This window comes from Dendrobates tinctorius, unplaced genomic scaffold (assembly GCF_039654945.1).
Source record: "Dendrobates tinctorius isolate UK_male_01 unplaced genomic scaffold, ASM3965494v1 ptg000063l, whole genome shotgun sequence".
Taxonomy (NCBI): domain Eukaryota; kingdom Metazoa; phylum Chordata; class Amphibia; order Anura; family Dendrobatidae; genus Dendrobates; species Dendrobates tinctorius.
Window position 1 is genome coordinate 3,065,114 of NW_027361731.1, and position 25,669 is coordinate 3,090,782.

The window sequence follows — 25,669 nt, forward strand, 5'->3', positions numbered from 1 at the left end:
ATATGCGTCTTTTTGATCGCGCGTTATTACACTTTTTGTTTGGCGGAATGATAATAAATCATTATTTTTTGCTTCGTTTTTTATTTTTATTTTTTAATGGGTTCGCTAAAGGGGTTAACTAATGGGACAGTTTTATAGGGCGGGTCATTACGGACGCGGCGATACCTAATATGTGTACTTTTATTGTTTTTTTTTTTTATTATTATTTCCAAAAAATGGATTTATTGGGGGAATATTTTTTTTTTTTTTTTCTAACTTATTTGGCGATTTTTTTTAAATTATTTTAACACTTTTTTTTTTTACTTTATTAAATAGTCCCAGGTGGGACATCACTGTCCTGTGACAGATCGCTGATCTGTCACATCACAGATCACTGTGACAGATCCGCGATCTGACACAGGCACTGCAGAAGGCTTCCTCATGCCTGCGCTTTGCAGGCACTGCGGAAGCCAGTTTCCTCAGGCCCCCGTCGCCATCTTGGATTCGGGGGCCTGGAGGAAAGGAGCCCCCCGCAGCAGCGCTGCACATTGCGCTGCCGTGGGGGGCTCAGGGAAGCACGGAGGGAGACCCCTCCCTGCCGATGCTTCCCTTTAACCCCCGGTACACCGCGATCGTGTTTGATCGCGGTGTGCAAGGGGTTAACGTGTCGGGGGCGGTCCGTGACCGCCCCTGACACATTGTGCCGGGTGTCAGCTGTGATAATCAGCTGACATCCGGCCGCGATCAGCGGCGCTCACCACGTGGGCGCCGCTGATCGCGCCGACGTACTATCCCGTCCATGGGCATAGGGACCCAGGTCCCATGGACGGGATAGTACGTCGGATGGCAGAAAGGGGTTAAAGAATAGAAGGAAGTTGCAGACTCGAATAAGTGATTCAGGGAAATCCCACCACAACTCATATAAAATGAAAAACTATAGACAAAATAAAGATACATCACTAACAACGTATGTATGAAGAGAGAATTCAAAATTCAACCAGCCTTCCACTAATTTATGGTGGATCATTGGAGCTACTAGGAGTCCTGACCAGAAAAGTAGAAAAAGTATTAGTGTTCCCCATTGCAGAAAAGATTGTACAGTAATCTGAATTACTTAGAATTGGAAACATAATGTCATTTATGACGTGGAATGATGAGCAAAGCCATCATACTGTATCTCCAGCAGGCCTGAATAAATTAATATTACCGCCATCAACCACATACAGCTGTGAGATATATCATGGCACAGGTGTAATGTGTTTTATGCAGTTTATCACGATCCTGTTTGAAGTTAGTTGGTTTTAAAAGAAACTGAAAAGTCAGGATAAAGGAAACTCTGTTATTGTACAGAAATTCCCACTTGGCCCTCAATGCATAGCTAAACTTGTCAATCATAAACGCTAGGTTTTGCCAGAACGACTGGACCTGGTCTTATATGAGCACATTCAGCAGCAAAGAAGGGAATAACGTACGCTGTTATTTGGCTTTGCAGTTTACAGATCTGGGCAGGTAACTTTCAGTGTTTGGTTTGCTAATACCAGGGGGTAGGTGAATCCTCCAGGTTGTAAATTCTATAGAATAGGGCTTTCAATACCCAAAGTCATTTGAACAGTTTTGGGTGGAGGAACAGTTTGTGGTCTAGAGGCAAAATGGTGATCACATGATTGTTATATGGCCTGACTACAAGACCGATGAAGCAGCCACAACCGGTGACTGAGAAAAATCTGTGACTTCTATACATTTAGTGGTTACTACTCACCTGGGTATCCATATGTAGGAATCTCCTCTTTACACCACTCATCACCCTTCAAATATATCTCAGTAATATTAAGATCTTCACCCTGAAATAAATACTGTAAAAGTCAGACAGATGGAGAAGTCACATCTATGATCAGCTCTAATTCTGCCATCTTCACCGTTCTCATTACACAAGTATAAAACATATAATACTGGTGGATAAAACAAGACTGAGCACAAGACCTTCACAGCCGTCTACACATCATAGGGGAGATCTCATGACACCTTCTTCTCCATCTACCTGATGATCCTCAGGAACATTGGGATCTTCTTGTTTACAGTCCTGTGGAAGAAGAGGACGGGGACATCTCTCTGGTGTTGTCCTCTTACTGGATAGATCTGGAGGAAACACATACAGGGACTGAATTCATTCTTTACATACAGATAATTATAGGCCGTGTGTATTTAGTCCTGTCTATTACCTGGTGATGTGAGGGGCTGGGGAACCTCCATCATGATGTCCTTGTACAGATGTTTGTGTCCTTCTAAATACTCCCACTCCTCCATAGAGAAATAGACAGCGACATCTTGACACCTTATAGGAACCTGACACATACAATGATACCGTCATCCCCCAATCCTTTCATAGTGTTACTGTATAATGTCCCAGCATTCCCACCAGAGTCACCTCTCCAGTCAGCAGCTCAATCATCTTGTAGATGAGTTCTAGGATCTTCTGGTCACTGATGTCCTCATGTATCAGGGGGTGAGGTGGAGGCCCTGTGATTGGGCTAAAGGGTCTTCCCCATCCCTCAGACACTGGGTCCTGACAGTGATCACTAGAGGTCTTCTTCACTACTGTGTAATCCTGGTTATGGAGAGACACATTAATAAATCTCACTACAGACATTTCCAGAGTCCTCACCTCTCCAGTTCTGTCCATCTGTTATTCCCATTTATAAAAATGATGTAATGTGACGTCATCAGAATCTCTCACCTCTCCAGTAAGCCGGAAGAGGATCTCTAGGGTGAGGTGTAATATCCTCTCCACCATCTTGTCTCTGTCCATATCCATCCTTCAGGGGTAAATCAGGAAAATTCTCTAATATAGAAGATCTTCACTGACAGGATCTGATATTGTAGAGACCTGAATAGAAAGACGATGTAACATCATAAAAAATTCTATATAATATAATTACTGACAAAAACTAGAACTGAAGGCAGAACTCCATATTTTGCACTGTGGACTTTATTCAGGCCCACATGTCAAGGCGGCGTTTCGGCTCACACTGAGCCTTTCTCAAGCAGTGGGTAAGTGGGTATAACATAAAAGTGTGTTTTTATAGATATATTTAACAATCATTAATTTCTCATAATTTTATAACAAAGTGCAGTAAAATAGTTTTCCATAAAACATATATAATACCATTCATATCCACATCACATATCTCATATGTCCAAAGAAAGGGCTTTAGTGCTAAAGTGCAAAAGACGTCTATTGAAAATAAACTAATCTCTGATAATCTACTTACATAATTGACAATCGGCTCTGTGACAAAAACGGCACCACCATATTGGACCACCCAAGTTATGGGCATTCCGATATGGCGGCCGGGATTCAATGAGCGGCGCGGGATTCAAATCCCCCGCCCTGCCGGCTGAGCCAATGAGCGTTGCCGCGCGGGATTTGAATCCCCCGCCAAGCCGCGCGGCTCTGCTCATTAGCTCAGCCGGCGGGGCGGGGAATTACATACTTACCTGACCGGGAGGAGCATTGCTGCGGCGCTTCTCTTCTCACCGGAGCAGGAGTGAGGTGTCGGAATCGCGCATGCGCATAGCGCTATCCGGCGCCATTTTACTGAAGACACATTTGCAGTGTGCCTTCAGCAATATGGCGCCGGACAGCGCGGTATGGGCATGCACGTACTCCAGCACCACACTCCTCCTCTGGCCTCCGGCAGAACGTGACAGCGCTGGAGCACAGTGAAGAAAGGTGAGTATAAATGTTTTTTTTTATGTGTCCAGTTTAATAGGGGTGAGAAGACCATACATATCAGGATAGGGGGGTGAGAGGTAGCATGCATACCAGGATAGGGGGTGAGGGGACCATGCAAATCAGGAAAGGGGGGGGTGAGAGGACCATGCATACCAGGATTGGGGAGTTCGGGGACCATGCATGTCAGAATTGGGGGTGAGAGGACCATACATATCAGGATTGGGGGGTGAGAGGACCATGCATACCAGGATGGGGGGGGGGTTCGGGGACCATGCATCCCAGGATTGGGGGGGTGAGAGGACCATGCATACCAGGATAGGGGGGTGAGAGGACCATGCATACCAGGATTGGGGGGGGTGAGAGGACCATGCATACGAGGATAGGGGGGTGAGAGGACCGTGCATACCAGGATTGGGGGGGGGGTGAGAGGACCATGCATATCAGGATTGGGGGTGAGATGAGAGGACCATGCACACCAGGATTGGGGGGTGAAAGGACCATGCACACCAGGACTGGGGGATGAGAGGACTATGCATACCAGGATAGGGGGGTGAGAGGACCATGCATATCAGGAAAGGGGGGGGGTGAGAGGACCACGCATGCCAAGATAGGGGCGTTCGGGGGACCATGCATATCAGGATTGGGGGGTGAGAGGACCATGCATACCAGGATGGGGGGGGGGGTTCGGGGACCATGCATATCAGGATTGGGGGGTGAGAGGACCATGCATACCAGGATGGGGGGGGGTTCGGGGACCATGCATATCAGGATTGGGGGGTGAGAGGACCATGCATACCAGGATAGGGGGACGAGAGGACAATGCATACCAGGATTGGGGGGGTGAGAGGACCATGCATATCAGGATTGAGGGGTGAGAAGACCTTGTATACCAGGATTGGGGGGTGAGGGGAGCATGCATACCAGGATTGGGGGGGGTGAGAGGGCCATGCATGCATTCAAATCCCACACGGCACCTCTCATTGGCTCAGCCGGCGGGGGATTTGAATCCCGCGCCTCTCATTGGCTAAGCGCCAGGGGCTTTGGCAGGGGATTCAAATCCTGCGCGGCACCGCTCATTGGCTGAGCCGCCCGCCGGCGATTGTTCATTTCACCGCACTTCCGATGCAATAGCATCTGGCCTATTTCTAGTTAATCATAATGTTGCACTCAGTGCAGCTGTGTATAGGTTACTAGATGTGTCTCACCCCTTCAGGATCATTTACTTTCACATGTAGGATACCATGAATGCCGTTTTCAGCGTTCTCTGATACCTATTGTGCATGTACCAGAGCATCAACCCTAGGGTATAGGTGTACCTTCCTTTATAGACACCTGGGTTGAGACATCCCGTCCCAGCAGTGGTTTACAGCTGAGACGGTCGCATCTTAGCACCATCCCGTTTGCAAACTGTATTTTCCCCTGATATGGATTACGGCGTGGGAAACAACGAGAACGAGGGCGTCTCATGGATTAGCTGTATAATAAAGATGGCAAACTGTGCTTTGTGTTTGATTTCATTAAAAGACTTTATTCTGGCTGTGTTATTTTTTAACCCCTTAACAACTATAGGATTAGTAATGGATAGGTGTCTAATTGACACCTCTCCATTGCTAAGCCGGGCTTGATGTCACCTTACAATACAAAGGTGACATCTACCCCCCCAACTATTACCCCATATGCCACCACTACAGGGAAGTGGGAAGAGAGAGGCTAAGGGCAGCGGAATTGGAGCATCTTAGACATGAGCCATTTCTGGGGCGGCCGAGAGCTGGTATTTGTAGCCAGGAGGGGGGGGGAGCAATAACCATGGTCCCTTCCTAGGCTACACCATGTTCCAAGTTATTATGCAAATTGGTTTTAAGTGTCATAGCGTTTTGTTATTTTGTCAATGAAACCCATTGATGGTATTGTGTCTCAGGGTTCTTTGGATCACTGAATTCATAGAATCATAGAATCGTAGAGTTGGAAGGGACCTCCTGGGCCATCTGGTCCAACCCCCTGCTCAAAGCAGGATTCGCTAAATCATCCCAGTCAGATGTCTGTCCAGCCTCTGTTTGAAGACTTCCATTGAAGGAGAACTCACCACTTCTCGTGGCAGCTTGTTCCACTCATTGATCACTCTAACTGTCAAAAAGTTTTTTCTAATATCTAATCTGTGTCTCCTCTCATTCAGTTTCATCCCATTGCTTCTAGTCTTTCCTTGTGCAAATGAGAATAAAGTGGATCCTTCTACAATGTGACAGCCCTTTAGATATTTGTAGACAGCTATTAAGTCAGTCTTCTCTTTTGCAAACTAAACATTCCCAAATCCTGCAACCTTTCCTCATAAGACAGGGTTTGCAGACCGGTCACCATTCTGGTCGCTCTTTTCTGAACTTGCTCCAGTTTGTTGATGTCTTTTTTAAAATGTGGTGCCCAAAACTGGACACAATATTCCAGATGAGGTCTGACCAGAGAGGAGTAGAGGGAAATAATGACTTCACGTGATCTAGACTGTATGCTTCTGTTAATACATCCTAGAATTGCACTTGCCTTTTTTGCTGCTGCATCACACTGTTTACTCATATTCAGTCTTTGATCTATTAGTATGCCCAAGTCTTTTTCACATGTGCTGTTGCTTAGCCCTATTCCTCCCAATTCAATCTCAGATACCTGTGATAATTAGTTTGCCATGTGAGCCCAATAAAAGGAAAACTCGATGTTCCACACTATTAAGCAGGCCAGAGTTTTCAAGTAACATGGGAAAGAAAAAGGATCTCTCTGCTGCTGAAAAGCATCAAATAGTGCAATGCCTTGGTCAAGGGATGAAAACGACATTTCCCAAAAACTTAAGCGTGATCATCGTACTGTTATGAAATTTGTGGCTCATTCTGAGCACAGACGTGTTCGTTCTGATAAAGGCAGAATGAGGAAGGTTTCTGCCCGGCAAGTTCATCGGATTAAGAGAGCAGCTGCTAAAAAGCTATTACAAACCAGCAAACAGATATTTGAAGCTGCTGGTGCCTCTGGAGTCCCTCGAACCTCAAGGTGTAGGATCCTTCAAAGGCTTGCTATGGTGCATAAACCTACTAAACGGCCACCCCTAAACAGTGCTCATAACGGTTGCAGTGGGCCCAGACATACATGAAGACTAATTTTCAAACAGTTTTGTTTACTGATGAGTGTCCAGCAACCCTGGATGGTCTAGATGGATGGAGTAGTGGATGGTTGGTGGATGGCCACCATGTCCCAACAAGGCTGCGACGTCAGCAAGGAGGTGGAGGAGTCATCTTTTGGGCCGGAATCATGGGGAAACAGCTGGTAGGGCCCTTTAAGGTTCCTGAAGGTGTGAAAATGACCTCTGCAAAGTATATAGAGTTTCTGACTGACAACTTTCTTCCATGGTATAGAAAGCAGAAACGTGCCTTCAGGAGCAAAATCATCTTCATGCATGACAATGCACCATCTCATGCTGCAAAGAATACCTCTGAGTCATTGGCTGCTATGGGCATAAAAGGAGATAAACTCATGGTGTGGCCATCATCTTCCCCTGACCTCAACCCTATAGAGAACCTTTGGAGTATCATCAAGCAAAAAGATCTATGAGGGTGGGAGACAGTTCACATCAAAACAGCAACTCTGGGAGGCTATTCTGACTTCATGCAAAGAAATCCAAGCAGAAACTCTCCAAAAACTCACAAGTTCAATGGATGCAAGAATTGTGAGGGTGGTATCAAAGAAGGGTTCCTATGTTAACATGTCACTTGGCCTGTTAGGATGTTTTGGAGTTAAATAGCTTTTTTGTTCAGTGAATGTGACCTCCTAATGCTGCAAATTCCACAAATGAGCATTTTCAGTTCTTTAAAACATATCAAATGTTTAGAAATTCTACTGTGCCTAATAATTTGGAACAGTGCAATTTGAGTTTTTATTCATTTTGGAGATTATACGGTTATGATAAAATTCGATGTATACTCTAACGGGTGATGACTTTTATTAGACTGACTGTCATTTGCACCGACCACTTCTGAAAATCAGTGAAAAATATCATTTGCATAATAATTTGGAACATGGTGTATGAATATCAGCCCGCAGCTGTCTGCATACCGTTTCCTGGCCATTAATTATAGGGTGACCCTACGTTGTCCTTTTTGGGGGGTGGTTCCCCTATTTTAATAGCCAGTAAAGGCTAAACATACAGCTGCGGGCTGATATTCATAACCTGGGAAGATCCATGGGTATTAACCCCTTCTCAGGCTATAAACATCGGCCCCAGTCGCTGGCTTTCCCTGTCTGGTTAGAAAAATTGCGCATTGGGGGCGTACAGAAGCAAGTGTGTCCTATTAGGGGTGATTTATGTACGGAGCAGAGCCGCGTGTGTCCTATTGGGGGTGATTTATGTACGGAGTGGAGCTGCGTGTGTCCTATTGGGGGTGATTTATGTACGGAGCGGAGCCGCGTGTTTCCTATTGGGGGCAATTCATGTACGGAGCGGAGCCGCGTGTGTCATATTGGGGGTGATTCATGTACGGAGTGGAGCCGTTTGTGTGTCCTATTGGGGGTGATTTATGTACGGAGCAGAGCCGCGTGTGTCCTATTGGGGGTGATTTATGTACGGATTGGAGCTGCGTGTGTCCTATTGGGGGTGATTTATGTACGGAGCGGAGCCGCGTGTTTCCTATTGGGGGCAATTCATGTACGGAGCGGAGCCGCGTGTGTCATATTGGGGGTGATTCATGTACGGAGTGGAGCCGTTTGTGTGTCCTATTGGGGGTGATTTATGTACGGAGCGGAGCCTCGTGTGTCCTATTGGGGGTGATTTATGTACGGAGCAGAGCCGCGTGTGTCCTATTGGGGGCGATTCATGTACAGAGCTCCGTGTGTCCTATTGGGGTGATTCATGTACGGAGCCGTGTGTGTCCTATTGGGGTGATTCATGTACGGAGCAGAGCCGCGTGTCCTATTGGGGGGGGATTCATGTACGGAGCCGCGTGTGTCCTATTGGGTGTGAGTCATGTACGGAGCGGAGCCGCGTGTGTCCTATTGGGGGTGATTTATGTACGGAGCGGAGCCGCGCGTTTCCTATTGGGGGTGATTCATGTACGGAGCCGCGTGTGTCCTATTGGGGGTGATTCATGTACGGAGCCACGTGTGTCCTATTGGGGGGGATTCATGTACGGAGAGGAGCCGCGTGTGTCCTATTGGGGGTGATTCATGTACGGAGCTCCGTGTGTCCTATTGGGGGTGATTCATGTACGGAGCGGAGCCGCGTGTGTCCTATTGGGGGTGATTCATGTACGGAGCGGAGCCTCGTGTGTCCTATTGGGGGTGATTCATGTACGGAGCGGAGCCGCGTGTGTCCTATTGGGGGTGATTTATGTACGGAGCAGAGCCGCGTGTGTCCTATTGGGGGCGATTCATGTACAGAGCTCCGTGTGTCCTATTGGGGTGATTCATGTAAGGAGCAGAGCCGCGTGTCCTATTGGGGGGGGATTCATGTACGGAGCCGCGTGTGTCCTATTGGGTGTGAGTCATGTACGGAGCGGAGCCGCGTGTGTCCTATTGGGGGTGATTTATGTACGGAGCGGAGCCGCGTGTTTCCTATTGGGGGCGATTCATGTACGGAGCTGTGTGTGTCCTATTGGAGGCAATTCATGTACGGAGCCGCATGTGTCCTATTGGGGGCAATTCATGTACGGAGCCGCGTGTGTCCTATTGAAGGTGATTCATGTACAGAGCGGAGCCGCGTGTGTCCTATTGGGGGCAATTCATGTACGGAGCCGCGTGTGTCCTATTGAGGGGGGGATCATGTACGTAGCGGAGCCCCGCGTGTCCTATTGGGGGCGATTCATGTACGGAGCCGTGTGTATTCTATTGGGGGTGATTTATGTACGGAGCGGAGCCGCGTGTGTCCTATTGGGGTGATTCATGTACGGAGCCGCGTGTGTCCTATTGGGGGGGATTCATGTACGGAGAGGAGCCGCATGTGTCCTATTGGGGGCGATTCATGTACGGAGTGGAGCCGCATGTGTCCTATTGGGGGTGATTCATGTACGGAGCCGTGTGTGTCCTATTGGGGGGGATTCATGTACGGAGCCGTGTGTGTCCTATTGGGGGGGATTCATGTACGGAGCGGAGCCGCGTGTATCCTATTGGGGTGATTCATGTACGGAGCAGAGCCGCGTGTGTCCTATTGGGGGGCGATTCATGTACGGAGCGGAGCCGCCTGTGTCCTATTGAGGGCGATTCATGTACGGAGAGGAGCAGCATGTGTCCTATTGGGGGGTGATATATATACGGAGCCGTGTGTCCTATTGGGGGTTATTCATGTACGGAGTGGAGCCGTGTGTGTCCTATTGGGGGTGATTCATGTACGGAGAGGAGCCGCGTGTGTCCTATTGGGGGTGATTCATGTACGGAGCTCCGTGTGTCCTATTGGGGGTGATTCATGTACGGAGCGGAGCCACGTGTGTCCTATTGGGGATGATTCATGTACGGAGCGGAGCCGCGTGTGTCCTATTGGGGGTGATTCATGTACAGAGATCCGTGTGTCCTATTGGGGGTGATTCATGTACGGAGCGGAGCCTCGTGTGTCCTATTGGGTACAATTCATGTACGGAGCCGCGTGTGTCCTATTGGGGGTGATTCATGTACGGAGCGGTGCCTCGTGTGTCTTATTGGGGGCGATTCATGTACGGAGCCGTGTGTGTCCTATTGGGGGTGATTCATGTACGGAGCCGCGTGTGTCCTATTGGGGGTGATTCATGTACAGAGCTCCGTGTGTCCTATTGGGGGTGATTCATGTATGGAGTGGAGCCGCGTGTGTCCTATTGGGGGTGATTCATGTACGGAGCCGCGTGTCGTATTGGGGGTGATTCATGTACGGAGCCGCCTGTGTCCTATTGGGGGGGGATTCATGTACGGAGAGGAGCCGCGTGTGTCCTATTGGGGGTGATTCATGTACGGAGCGGAGCCGAGTGTGTCCTATTGGGGGTGATTCATGTACGGATCCGCGTGTGTCCTATTGGGGGTGATTCATGTACGGAGCCGCCTGTGTCCTATTGGGGGGGGATTCATGTACGGAGCGGAGCCGCGTGTGTCCTATTGGGGGTGATTCATGTACAGAGCTCCGTGTGTCCTATTGGGGGTGATTCATGTATGGAGTGGAACCGCGTGTGTCCTATTGGGGGTGATTCATGTACGGAGCCGCGTGTGTCCTATTGGGGGGGGGATTCATGTACGAAGCGGAGCCGCGTGTGTCCTATTGGGGGCGATTCATGTACGGAGTGGAGCCGCATGTGTCCTATTGGGGGTGATTCATGTACGGAGCCGCGTGTGTCCTATTGGGGGGGATTCATGTACGGAGCCGTGTGTGTCCTATTGGGGGTGATTCATGTACGGAGCCGCGTGTGTCCTATTGGGGGGGGATTCATGTACGGAGCGGAGCCGCGTGTGTCCTATTGGGGGGCGATTCATGTACGGAGCGGAGCCGCGTGTGTCCTATTGGGGGTGATTCATGTACGGAGCTCCGTGTGTACGGAGTGGAGCTGCGTGTGTCCTATTGGGGGTGATTCATGTACGGAGTGGAGCCGCGTGTGTCCTATTGGGGGTGATTAATGTACAGAGCTCCGTGTGTCCTATTGGGGTTGATTCATGTATGGAGTGGAGCTCCGTGTGTCCTATTGGGGGTGATTCATGTACGGAGCGGAGCCTCGTGTGTCCTATTGGGTACAATTCATGTACGGAGCCGCGTGTGTCCTATTGGGGGTGATTCATGTACGGAGCCGCGTGTGTCCTATTGGGGGTGATTCATGTACGGAGCCGCGTGTGTCTTATTGGGGGCGATTCATGTACGGAGCCGTGTGTGTCCTATTGGGGGTGATTCATGTACGGAGCCGCGTGTGTCCTATTGGGGGTGATTCATGTACGGAGCCGCGTGTGTCCTATTGGGGGGGGGATTCATGTTCGGAGCGGAGCCGCGTGTGTCCTATTGGGGGGGGATTCATGTTCGGAGCGGAGCCGCGTGTGTCCTATTGGGGGGGGATTCATGTTCGGAGCGGAGCCGCGTGTGTCCTATTGGGGGTGATTCATGTACGGAGCTCCGTGTGTCCTATTGGGGGTGATTCATGTACGGAGCGGAGCCGCGTGTGTCCTATTGGGGGTGATTCATGTACGGAGTGGAGCTGCGTGTGTCCTATTGGGGGTGATTCATGTACGGAGCCGCGTGTGTCCTATTGGGGGTGATTCATGTACAGAGCTCCGTGTGTCCTATTGGGGGTGATTCATGTATGGAGTGGAGCCGCGTGTGTCCTATTGGGGGTGATTCATGTACGGAGCCGCGTGTGTCCTATTGGCGGCGATTCATGTATGGAGTGGAGCCGCGTGTGTCGTATTGGGGGTGATTCAAGTATGGAGGGGAGCCGCGTGTGTCCTATTGGGGGTAATTCATGTACGGAGCGGAGCCGTGTGTGTCCTATTGGGGGTGATTCATGTACGGAGCCGCATGTGTCCTATTGGGGTTGATTCATGTACGGAGCCGCGTGTGTCCTATTGGGGGTGATTCATGTACGGAGCGGAGCCTCGTGTGTCCTATTGGGGGCGATTCATGTACGGAGCCGTGTGTGTCCTATTGGGGGCGATTCATGTACGGAGCCGCGTGCGTCCTATTGGGGGTGATTCATGTACGGAGCCGAGTGTGTCCTATTGGGGGGGATTAATGTACGGAGAGGAGCCGCGTGTGTCCTATTGGGGGTGATTCATGTATGGAGCGGAGCCGCGTGTGTCCTATTGGGGGTGATTCATGTACGGAGCGGAGCCGTGTGTCCTATTGGGGGTGATTCATGTACGGAGTGGAGCTGCGTGTGTCCTATTGGGGGTGATTCATGTACGGAGTGGAGCTGCGTGTGTCCTATTGGGGGTGATTCATGTACGGAGTGGAGCCGCGTGTGTCCTATTGGGGGTGATTAATGTACAGAGCTCCGTGTGTCCTATTGGGGTTGATTCATGTATGGAGTGGAGCCGCGTGTGTCCTATTGGGGGTGATTCATGTACGGAGCGGAGCCGTGTGTGTCCTATTGGGGGTGATTCATGTACGGAGCCGCGTGTCCTATTGGGGGTGATTCATGTATGGAGTGGAGCCGCGTGTGTCCTATTGGGGGTGATTCATGTATGGAGTGGAGCCGCGTGTGTCCTATTGGGGGTGATTCATGTACGGAGCCGCGTGTGTCCTATTGGGGGCGATTCATGTATGGAGTGAAGCCGCGTGTGTCCTATTGGGGGTGATTCATGTATGGAGTGGAGCCGCGTGTGTCCTAATGGGGGTGATTCATGTGCGGAGCCTCGTGTGTCCTATTGGGGGCGATTCATGTACGGAGCCGTGTGTGTCCTATTGGGGGCGATTCATGTACGGAGCCGCGTGTGTCCTATTGGGGGTGATTCATGTACGGAGTCGCTTGTGTCCTATTGGGGGGGGATTCATGTACGGAGAGGAGCCGCGTGTGTCCTATTGGGGGTGATTCATGTATGGAGCGGAGCCGCGTGTGTCCTATTGGGGGTGATTCATGTACGGAGCTCCGTGTGTACTATTGGGGGTGATTCATGTACGGAGCGGAGCCGCGTGTGTCCTATTGGGGGTGATTCATGTACGGAGTGGAGCTGCGTGTGTCCTACTGGGGGTGATTCATGTACGGAGCGGAGCCGAGTGTGTCCTATTGGGGGTGATTCATGTACAGAGCTCCGTGTGTCCTATTGGGGGTGATTCATGTATGGAGTGGAGCCGCGTGTGTCCTATTGGGGGTGATTCATGTACGGATCAGCGTGTCGTATTGGGGGTGATTCATGTACGGAGCCGCCTGTGTCCTATTGGGGGGTGATTCATGTACGGAGCGGAGCCGAGTGTGTCCTATTGGGGGTGATTCATGTACGGATCCGCGTGTGTCCTATTGGGGGTGATTCATGTACGGAGCCGCCTGTGTCCTATTGGGGGGGGATTCATGTACGGAGCGGAGCTGCGTGTGTCCTATTGGGGGTGATTCATGTACAGAGCTCCGTGTGTCCTATTGGGGGTGATTCATGTATGGAGTGGAACCGCGTGTGTCCTATTGGGGGTGATTCATGTACGGAGCCGCGTGTGTCCTATTGGGGGCGATTCATGTATGGTGTGGAGCCGCGTGTGTCCTAATGGGGGTGATCCATGTATGGAGTGGAGCCGCGTGTGTCCTATTGGGGGTGATTCATGTATGGAGCGGAGCCGTGTGTGTCCTATTGGGGGTGAATCATGTACGGAGCCGCGTGTCCTATTGGCGGTGATTCATGTACGGAGCCGCGTGTGTCCTATTGGGGGTGATTCATGTACGGAGCCGCCTGTGTCCTATTGGGGGTGATTCATGTAAGGAGCCGTGTGTCCTATTGGGGGTGATTCATGTACGGAGCCGCCTGTGTCCTATTGGGGGGGGGATTCATGTACGGAGCCGCGTGTGTCCTATTGGGGGTGATTCATGTACGGAGCGGAGCCACGTGTGTCCTATCGGGGGTGATTCATGTACGGATCCGCGTGTGTCCTATTGGGGGTGATTCATGTACGGAGCCGCGTGTGTCCTATTGGGGGTGATTCATGTACGGAGCCGCCTGTGTCCTATTGGGGGTGATTCAAGTACGGAGCCGCGTGTCCTATTGGGGGTGATTCATGTATGGAGTGGAGCCGCGTGTGTCCTATTGGGGGTGATTCATGTATGGAGTGGAGCCGCGTGTGTCCTATTGGGGGTGATTCATGTACGGAGCCGCCTGTGTCCTATTGTGGGTGATTCATGTATGGAGTGGAGCCGCGTGTGTCCTATTGTGGGTGATTCATGTATGGAGTGGAGCCGCGTGTGTCCTATTGGGGGTGATTCATGTACGGAGCGGAGCCTCGTGTGTCCTATTGGGGGCGATTCATGTACGGAGCCGTGTGTGTCCTATTGGGGGCAATTCATGTACGGAGCCGCGTGTGTCCTATTGGGGGCAATTCATGTACGGAGCCGCGTGTGTCCTATTGGGGGGGGATTCATGTACGGAGAGAAGCCGCGTGTGTCCTATTGGGGGTGATTCATGTATGGAGCGGAGTCGCGTGTGCTATTGGGGGTGATTCATGTACGGAGCTAAGTGTGTCCTATTGGTGGTGATTCATGTACGGAGCGGAGATGCGTGTGTCCTATTGGGGTGATTCATGTACGGAGTGGAGCCGCGTGTGTCCTATTGGGGGTGATTCATGTACGGAGTGGAGCCGCGTGTGTCCTATTGGGGGTGATTCATGTACGGATCCGCGTGTGTCCTATTGGGGGGGGGATTCATGTACGGATCCGTGTGTGTCCTATTGGGGGGGGATTCATGTACGGAGAGGAGCCGCGTGTGTCCTATTGGGGGTGATTCATGTACGGAGCGGAGCCGCGTGTGTCCTATTGGGGGTGATTCATGTACGGAGCGGAGCCGCGTGTGTCATATTGGGGGTGATTCATGTACGGATCCGCGTGTGTCCTATTGGGGGTGATTCATGTACGGAGCCGCCTATGTCCTATTGGGGGGGGGGGGATTCATGTACGGAGCGGAGCCGCGTGTGTCCTATTGGGGGTGATTCATGTACAGAGCTCCGTGTGTCCTATTGGGGGTGATTCATGTATGGAGTGGAGCCGCGTGTGTCCTACTGGGGGTGATTCATGTACGGAGCCGCGTGTGTCCTATTGGGGGTGATTCATGTATGGAGTGGAGCCGCGTGTGTCCCATTGGGGGTGATTCATGTATGGAGTGGAGCCGCGTGTGTCCTACTGGGGGTGATTCATGTACGGAGCGGAGACGTGTGTGTCCTAATGGGGGTGATTCATGTATGGAGCCGCCTGTGTCCTATTGGGGGTGATTCAAGCACGGAGCCGCGTGTGTCCTATTGGGGGTGATTCATGTATGGAGTGGAGCCACGTGTGTCCTATTAGGGGGTGATTCATGTATGGAGCGGAGCCTCGTGTGTCCTATTGGGGGCGATTCATGTACGGAGCCGTGTGTGTCCTATTGGGGGCGATTCATGTACGGAGCAGAGTGTGTCCTATTGGGGGCGATTCATGTACGGAGCAGAGTGTGTCCTATTGGGGGTGATTCATGTACGGAGCCGCGTGTGTCCTATTGGGGGGGGATTCATGTACGGAGAGGAGCCGCGTGTGTCCTATTGGGGGTGATTCATGTATGGAGCGGAGCCACGTGTGTCCTATTGGGGGTGATTCATGTACGGAGCTCCGTGTGTCCTATTGGGGGTGATTCATGTACGGAGCTCCGTGTGTCCTATTGGGGGTGATTCATGTACAGAGCTCCGTGTGTCCTATTGGGGGTGATTCATGTATGGAGCGGAGCCGCGTGTGTCCTATTGGGGCGATTCATGTACGGAGCTCCGTGTGTCCTATTGGGGGTGATTCATGTATGGAGCCGCCTGTGTCCTATTGGGGGTGATTCATGTACGGAGCTCCGTGTGTCCTATTGGGGGTGATTAATGTACAGAGCTCCGTGTGTCCTATTGGGGGTGATTCATGTATGGAGCGGAGCCTCGTGTGTCCTATTGGGGGTGATTCATGTACGGAGCCTCGTGTCCTATTGGGGGTGATTCATGTACGGAGCCTCGTGTGTCCTATTGGGGGCGATTCATGTACGGAGCCGCGTGTGTCCTATTGGGGGTGATTCATGTACGGAGCCGCCTGTCTCCTATTGGGGGTGATTCATGTACGGAGCTCCGTGTGTCCTATTGGGGGTGATTCATATACAAAGCTCTGTGTGTCCTACTGGGGGTGATTCATGTATGGAGCGGAGCCTCATGTGTCCTATTGGGGGTGATTCATGCATGGAGCCGCGTGTGTCCTATTGGGGGTGATTCATGTATGGAGCGGAGCCGCGTGTGTCCTATTGGGGGTGATTCATGTACAGAGCTCCGTGTGTCCTATTGGGGGTGATTCATGTACAGAGCTCCGTGTGTCCTATTGGGGGTGATTCATGTATGGAGTGGAGCCGCGTGTGTCCTATTGGGGGTGATTCATGTATGGAGCGGAGCCTTGCGTGTCCTATTGGGGTTGATTCATGTACGGAGCCTCGTGTGTCCTATTGGGGGTGATTCATGTACGGAGCCGCGTGTGTCCTATTGGGGGCGATTCATGTACGGAGCCGCGTGTGTCCTATTGGGGGTGATTCATGTACGGAGCGGAGCCTCGTGTGTCCTATTGGGGGCGATTCATGTACGGAGCCGTGTGTGTCCTATTGGGGGCAATTCATGTACGGAGCCGCGTGTGTCCTATTGGGGGTGATTCATGTACGGAGCCGCGTGTGTCCTATTGGGGGGGGATTCATGTACGGAGAGAAGCCGCGTGTGTCCTATTGGGGGTGATTCATGTATGGAGCGGAGTCGCGTGTGCTATTGGGGGTGATTCATGTACGGAGCTAAGTGTGTCCTATTGGTGGTGATTCATGTACGGAGCGGAGATGCGTGTGTCCTATTGGGGTGATTCATGTACGGAGTGGAGCCGCGTGTGTCCTATTGGGGGTGATTCATGTACGGAGTGGAGCCGCGTGTGTCCTATTGGGGGTGATTCATGTACGGATCCGCGTGTGTCCTATTGGGGGGGGGGGATTCATGTACGGATCCGTGTGTGTCCTATTGGGGGGGGATTCATGTACAGAGAGGAGCCGCGTGTGTCCTATTGGGGGTGATTCATGTACGGAGCGGAGCCGCGTGTGTCATATTGGGGGTGATTCATGTACGGATCCGCGTGTGTCCTATTGGGGGTGATTCATGTACGGAGCCGCCTATGTCCTATTGGGGGGGGGGGGGGATTCATGTACGGAGCGGAGCCGCGTGTGTCCTATTGGGGGTGATTCATGTACAGAGCTCCGTGTGTCCTATTGGGGGTGATTCATGTATGGAGTGGAGCCGCGTGTGTCCTACTGGGGGTGATTCATGTACGGAGCCGCGTGTGTCCTATTGGGGCGATTCATGTATGGAGTGGAGCCGCGTGTGTCCCATTGGGGGTGATTCATGTATGGAGTGGAGCCGCGTGTGTCCTACTGGGGGTGATTCATGTACGGAGCGGAGACGTGTGTGTCCTAATGGGGGTGATTCATGTATGGAGCCGCCTGTGTCCTATTGGGGGTGATTCAAGTACGGAGCCGCGTGTCCTATTGGGGGTGATTCATGTATGGAGTGGAGCCGCGTGTGTCCTATTGGGGGTGATTCATGTATGGAGTGGAGCCGCGTGTGTCCTATTGGGGGTGATACATGTACGGAGCCGCGTGTGTCCTATTGGGGGCGATTCACGCATGGAGTGGAGCCGCGTGTGTCCTATTGGGGGTGATTCATGTATGGAGTGGAGCCACGTGTGTCCTATTGGGGGGTGATTCATGTATGGAGCGGAGCCTCGTGTGTCCTATTGGGGGCGATTCATGTACGGAGCCGTGTGTGTCCTATTGGGGGCGATTCATGTACGGAGCAGAGTGTGTCCTATTGGGGGCGATTCATGTACGGAGCAGAGTGTGTCCTATTGGGGGTGATTCATGTACGGAGCCGCGTGTGTCCTATTGGGGGGGATTCATGTACGGAGAGGAGCCGCGTGTGTCCTATTGGGGGTGATTCATGTATGGAGCGGAGCCACGTGTGTCCTATTGGGGGTGATTCATGTACGGAGCTCCGTGTGTCCTATTGGGGGTGATTCATGTACGGAGCTCCGTGTGTCCTATTGGGGGTGATTCATGTACAGAGCTCCGTGTGTCCTATTGGGGGTGATTCATGTATGGAGCGGAGCCTCGTGTGTCCTATTGGGGGTGATTCATGTACGGAGCCTCGTGTGTTCTATTGCGGGCGATTCAAGTACTGAGCCGCGTGTGTCCTATTGGGGGTGATTCATGTATGGAGCGGAGCCGCGTGTGTCCTATTGGGGCGATTCATGTACGGAGCTCCGTGTGTCCTATTGGGGGTGATTCATGTATGGAGCCGCCTGTGTCCTATTGGGGGTGATTCATGTACGGAGCTCCGTGTGTCCTATTGGGGGTGATTAATGTACAGAGCTCCGTGTGTCCTATTGGGGGTGATTCATGTATGGAGCGGAGCCTCGTGTGTCCTATTGGGGGTGATTCATGTACGGAGCCTCGTGTCCTATTGGGGGTGATTCATGTACGGAGCCTCGTGTGTCCTATTGGGGGCGATTCATGTACGGAGCCGCGTGTGTCCTATTGGGGGTGATTCATGTACGGAGCCGCCTGTCTCCTATTGGGGGTGATTCATGTACGGAGCTCCGTGTGTCCTATTGGGGGTGATTCATATACAAAGCTCCGTGTGTCCTACTGGGGGTGATTCATGTATGGAGCGGAGCCTCATGTGTCCTATTGGGGGTGATTCATGTACAGAGCTCCGTGTGTCCTATTGGGGGTGATTCATGTATGGAGTGGAGCCGCGTGTGTCCTATTGGGGGTGATTCATGTATGGAGCGGAGCCTTGCGTGTCCTATTGGGGTTGATTCATGTACGGAGCCTCGTGTGTCCTATTGGGGGTGATTCATGTACGGAGCCGCGTGTGTCCTATTGGGGGCGATTCATGTACGGAGCCGCGTGTGTCCTATTGGGGGTGATTCACGTACGGAGCCGCCTGTCTCCTATTGGGGGTGATTCATGTACGGAGCTCCGTATGTCCTATTGGGGGTGATTCATGTACAGAGCTCCGTGTGTCCTATTGGGGGTGATTCATGAATGGAGCGGAGCCTCGTGTGTCCTATTGGGGGTGATTCATGTATGGAGCTGCGTGTGTCCTATTGGGGGTGATTCATGTATGGAGCGGAGCCGCGTGTGTCCTATTGGTGGTGATTCATGTACAGAGCTCCGTGTGTACTATTGGGGGTGATTCATGTATGGAGTGGAGCCGCGTCTGTCCTATTGGGGGTGATTCATGTATGGAGCGGAGCCGCGTGTGTCCTATTGGGGGTGATTCATGTACGGAGCCGCCTGTGTCCTATTGGGGGTGATTCATGTACGGAGCCGCGTGTGTCCTATTGGGGGCGATTCATGTACGGAGCGGAGCCGCCTGTGTCCTATTGGGGGTGATTCATGTACGGAGCCGCCTGTGTCCTATTGGGGGTGATTCATGTATGGAGTGGAGCCGCATGTGTCCTATTGGGGGTGATTCATGTATGGAGTGGAGCCGCATGTATCCTATTGGGGGTGATTCATGTACGGAGCCGCGTGTGTCCTATTGGGGGCGATTCATGTATGGACTGGAGCCGCGTGTGTCCTATTGGGGGTGATTCATGTATGGAGTGGAGCCGCGTGTGTCCTATTGGGGGTGATTCATGTACGGAGCGGAGCCTCGTGTGTCCTATTGGGGGCGATTCATGTACGGAGCCGTGTGTGTCCTATTGGGGGAGATTCATGTACGGAGCCGCGTGTGTCCTATTGGGGGGGATTCATGTACGGAGCCGCGTGTGTCCTATTGGGGGGGGATTCATGTACGGAGAGAATCCGCGTGTGTCCTATTGGGGGTGATTCATGTATGGAGCGGAGCCGCGTGTGTCCTATTGGGGGTGATTCATGTACGGAGCTCCGTGTGTCCTATTGGGGGTGATTCATGTACGGAGGGGAGTCGCGTGTGTCCTATTGGGGGTGATTCATGTACGGAGAGGAGCCGCGTGTGTCCTATTGGGGGTGATTCATGTACGGAGCCGCCTGTGTCCTATTGGGGGTGATTCATGTACGGAGTGGAGCCGCGTGTGTCCTATTGGGGGTGATTCATGTACGGAGTGGCGCCGCGTGTGTCCTATTGGGGGTGATTCATGTACGGAGTGGAGCCGCGTGTGTCCTATTGGGGGTGATTCATGTACGGAGCGGAGCCGCCTGTGTCCTATTGGGGTGATTCATGTACGGAGGGGAGTCGCGTGTGTCCTATTGGGGGTGATTCATGTACGGAGGGGAGTCGCGTGTGTCCTATTGGGGGTGATTCATGTACGGAGCTGCCTGTGTCCTATTGGGGGCGATCCATGTACGGAGCGGAGCCGCGTTTGTCTTATTGGGGGAGATTCATGTACGGAGTGGAGCTGCGTGTGTCCTATTGGGGATGATTCATGTACGGAGCCGCGTGTGTCCTATTGGGGGTGATTCATGTATGGAGCGGAGCCGCGTGTGTCCTATTGGGGGTGATTCATGTACGGAGCCGCCTGTGTCCTATTGGGGGTGATTCATGTACGGAGCGGAGCCGCGTGTGTCCTATTGGGGATGATTCATGTACGGAGCCGCGTGTGTCCTATTGGGGGTGATTCATGTATGGAGCGGAGCCGCGTGTGTCCTATTGGGGGTGATTCATGTATGGAGCGGAGCCGCGTGTGTCCTATTGGGGGTGATTCATGTACGGAGCCGCCTGTGTCCTATTGGGGGTGATTCATGTACGGAGCGGAGCCGCCTGTGTCCTATTGGGGGTGATTCATGTACGGAGGGGAGTCGCGTGTGTCCTATTGGGGGTGATTCATGTACGGAGAGGAGCCGCGTGTGTCCTATTGGGGGTGATTCATGTACGGAGCCGCCTGTGTCCTATTGGGGGTGATTCATGTACGGAGTGGAGCCGCGTGTGTCCTATTGGGGGTGATTCATGTACGGAGTGGCGCTGCGTGTGTCCTATTGGGGGTGATTCATGTACGGAGTGGAGCCGCGTGTGTCCTATTGGGGGTGATTCATGTACGGAGTGGCGCCGCGTGTGTCCTATTGGGGGTGATTCATGTACGGAGTGGAGCCGCGTGTGTCCTATTGGGGGCGATTCATGTACGGAGCGGAGCCGCCTGTGTCCTATTGGGGGTGATTCATGTACGGAGGGGAGTCGCGTGTGTCCTATTGGGGGTGATTCATGTACGGAGGGGAGTCGCGTGTGTCCTATTGGGGGTGATTCATGTACGGAGCTGCCTGTGTCCTATTGGGGGCGATCCATGTACGGAGCGGAGCCGCGTTTGTCTTATTGGGGGAGATTCATGTACGGAGTGGAGCTGCGTGTGTCCTATTGGGGATGATTCATGTACGGAGCCGCGTGTGTCCTATTGGGGGTGATTCATGTATGGAGCGGAGCCGCGTGTGTCCTATTGGGGGTGATTCATGTACGGAGCCGCCTGTGTCCTATTGGGGGTGATTCATGTACGGAGCGGAGCCGCGTGTGTCCTATTGGGGATGATTCATGTACGGAGCCGCGTGTGTCCTATTGGGGGTGATTCATGTATGGAGCGGAGCCGCGTGTGTCCTATTGGGGGTGATTCATGTACGGAGCCGCCTGTGTCCTATTGGGGGTGATTCATGTACGGAGCGGAGCCGCCTGTGTCCTATTGGGGGTGATTCATGTACGGAGAGGAGCCGCGTGTGTCCTATTGGGGGTGATTCATGTACGGAGCCGCCTGTGTCCTATTGGGGGTGATTCATGTACGGAGTGGAGCCGCGTGTGTCCTATTGGGGGTGATTCATGTACGGAGTGGAGCCGCGTGTGTCCTATTGGGGGTGATTCATGTACGGAGCCGCCTGTGTCCTATTGGGGGTGATTCATGTACGGAGCGGAGCCGCCTGTGTCCTATTGGGGGTGATTCATGTACGGAGAGGAGCCGCGTGTGTCCTATTGGGGGTGATTCATGTACGGAGGGGAGTCGCGTGTGTCCTATTGGGGGTGATTCATGTACGGAGCTGCCTGTGTCCTATTGGGGGCGATCCATGTACGGAGCGGAGCCGCGTTTGTCTTATTGGGGGAGATTCATGTACGGAGTGGAGCTGCGTGTGTCCTATTGGGGATGATTCATGTACGGAGCCGCGTGTGTCCTATTGGGGGTGATTCATGTATGGAGCGGAGCCGCGTGTGTCCTATTGGGGGTGATTCATGTACGGAGCCGCCTGTGTCCTATTGGGGGTGATTCATGTACGGAGCGGAGCCGCGTGTGTCCTATTGGGGATGATTCATGTACGGAGCCGCGTGTGTCCTATTGGGGGTGATTCATGTATGGAGCGGAGCCGCGTGTGTCCTATTGGGGGTGATTCATGTACGGAGCCGCCTGTGTCCTATTGGGGGTGATTCATGTACGGAGCGGAGCCGCCTGTGTCCTATTGGGGGTGATTCATGTACGGAGAGGAGCCGCGTGTGTCCTATTGGGGGTGATTCATGTACGGAGCCGCCTGTGTCCTATTGGGGGTGATTCATGTACGGAGTGGAGCCGCGTGTGTCCTATTGGGGGTGATTCATGTACGGAGTGGAGCCGCGTGTGTCCTATTGGGGGTGATTCATGTACGGAGCCGCCTGTGTCCTATTGGGGGTGATTCATGTACGGAGCCGCGTGTGTCCTATTGGGGATGATTCATGTACAGAGCCGCGTGTGTCCTATTGGGGGTGATTCATGTACGGAGCCGCCTGTGTCCTATTGGGGTGATTCATGTACGGAGCCGCCTGTGTCCTATTGGGGATGATTCATGTACGGAGCCGCGTGTGTCCTATTGGGGGTGATTCATGTATGGAGCGGAGCCGCGTGTGTCCTATTGGGGGTGATTCATGTACGGAGCCGCCTGTGTCCTATTGGGGGTGATTCATGTACGGAGCGGAGCCGCGTGTGTCCTATTGGGGATGATTCATGTACGGAGCCGCGTGTGTCCTATTGGGGGTGATTCATGTATGGAGCGGAGCCGCGTGTGTCCTATTGGGGGTGATTCATGTACGGAGCCGCCTGTGTCCTATTGGGGGTGATTCATGTACGGAGCGGAGCCGCCTGTGTCCTATTGGGGGTGATTCATGTACGGAGGGGAGTCGCGTGTGTCCTATTGGGGGTGATTCATGTACGGAGAGGAGCCGCGTGTGTCCTATTGGGGGTGATTCATGTACGGAGCCGCCTGTGTCCTATTGGGGGTGATTCATGTACGGAGTGGAGCCGCGTGTGTCCTATTGGGGGTGATTCATGTACGGAGTGGCGCTGCGTGTGTCCTATTGGGGGTGATTCATGTACGGAGTGGAGCCGCGTGTGTCCTATTGGGGGTGATTCATGTACGGAGTGGCGCCGCGTGTGTCCTATTGGGGGTGATTCATGTACGGAGCGGAGCCGCGTGTGTCCTATTGGGGGTGATTCATGTACGGAGCGGAGCCGCCTGTGTCCTATTGGGGGTGATTCATGTACGGAGGGGAGTCGCGTGTGTCCTATTGGGGGTGATTCATGTACGGAGGGGAGTCGCGTGTGTCCTATTGGGGGTGATTCATGTACGGAGCTGCCTGTGTCCTATTGGGGGCGATCCATGTACGGAGCGGAGCCGCGTTTGTCTTATTGGGGGAGATTCATGTACGGAGTGGAGCTGCGTGTGTCCTATTGGGGATGATTCATGTACGGAGCCGCGTGTGTCCTATTGGGGGTGATTCATGTATGGAGCGGAGCCGCGTGTGTCCTATTGGGGGTGATTCATGTACGGAGCCGCCTGTGTCCTATTGGGGGTGATTCATGTACGGAGCGGAGCCGCGTGTGTCCTATTGGGGATGATTCATGTACGGAGCCGCGTGTGTCCTATTGGGGGTGATTCATGTATGGAGCGGAGCCGCGTGTGTCCTATTGGGGGTGATTCATGTACGGAGCCGCCTGTGTCCTATTGGGGGTGATTCATGTACGGAGCGGAGCCGCCTGTGTCCTATTGGGGGTGATTCATGTACGGAGAGGAGCCGCGTGTGTCCTATTGGGGGTGATTCATGTACGGAGCCGCCTGTGTCCTATTGGGGGTGATTCATGTACGGAGTGGAGCCGCGTGTGTCCTATTGGGGGTGATTCATGTACGGAGTGGAGCCGCGTGTGTCCTATTGGGGGTGATTCATGTACGGAGCCGCCTGTGTCCTATTGGGGGTGATTCATGTACGGAGCGGAGCCGCCTGTGTCCTATTGGGGGTGATTCATGTACGGAGAGGAGCCGCGTGTGTCCTATTGGGGGTGATTCATGTACGGAGGGGAGTCGCGTGTGTCCTATTGGGGGTGATTCATGTACGGAGCTGCCTGTGTCCTATTGGGGGCGATCCATGTACGGAGCGGAGCCGCGTTTGTCTTATTGGGGGAGATTCATGTACGGAGTGGAGCTGCGTGTGTCCTATTGGGGATGATTCATGTACGGAGCCGCGTGTGTCCTATTGGGGGTGATTCATGTATGGAGCGGAGCCGCGTGTGTCCTATTGGGGGTGATTCATGTACGGAGCCGCCTGTGTCCTATTGGGGGTGATTCATGTACGGAGCGGAGCCGCGTGTGTCCTATTGGGGATGATTCATGTACGGAGCCGCGTGTGTCCTATTGGGGGTGATTCATGTATGGAGCGGAGCCGCGTGTGTCCTATTGGGGGTGATTCATGTACGGAGCCGCCTGTGTCCTATTGGGGGTGATTCATGTACGGAGCGGAGCCGCCTGTGTCCTATTGGGGGTGATTCATGTACGGAGAGGAGCCGCGTGTGTCCTATTGGGGGTGATTCATGTACGGAGCCGCCTGTGTCCTATTGGGGGTGATTCATGTACGGAGTGGAGCCGCGTGTGTCCTATTGGGGGTGATTCATGTACGGAGTGGAGCCGCGTGTGTCCTATTGGGGGTGATTCATGTACGGAGCCGCCTGTGTCCTATTGGGGGTGATTCATGTACGGAGCCGCGTGTGTCCTATTGGGGATGATTCATGTACGGAGCCGCGTGTGTCCTATTGGGGGTGATTCATGTACGGAGCCGCCTGTGTCCTATTGGGGGTGATTCATGTACGGAGCCGCCTGTGTCCTATTGGGGATGATTCATGTACGGAGCCGCGTGTGTCCTATTGGGGGTGATTCATGTATGGAGCGGAGCCGCGTGTGTCCTATTGGGGGTGATTCATGTACGGAGCCGCCTGTGTCCTATTGGGGGTGATTCATGTACGGAGCGGAGCCGCGTGTGTCCTATTGGGGATGATTCATGTACGGAGCCGCGTGTGTCCTATTGGGGGT

General features: G+C 52.9%; 1 protein-coding gene across 1 annotated transcript in view; it reads right to left on the reverse strand.

Annotated features, from left to right (window-relative positions):
• LOC141094183 (uncharacterized) overlaps positions 1–25,669 on the reverse strand; it is a 184,260-nt gene that overhangs the window by 47,448 nt on the left and 111,143 nt on the right. The window contains 5 exon segments of the mRNA XM_073579942.1: positions 1,739–1,820; positions 2,018–2,115; positions 2,199–2,322; positions 2,405–2,584; positions 2,714–2,863. Coding sequence (XP_073436043.1) covers positions 1,739–1,820; positions 2,018–2,115; positions 2,199–2,322; positions 2,405–2,584; positions 2,714–2,863 — 634 coding nt within the window.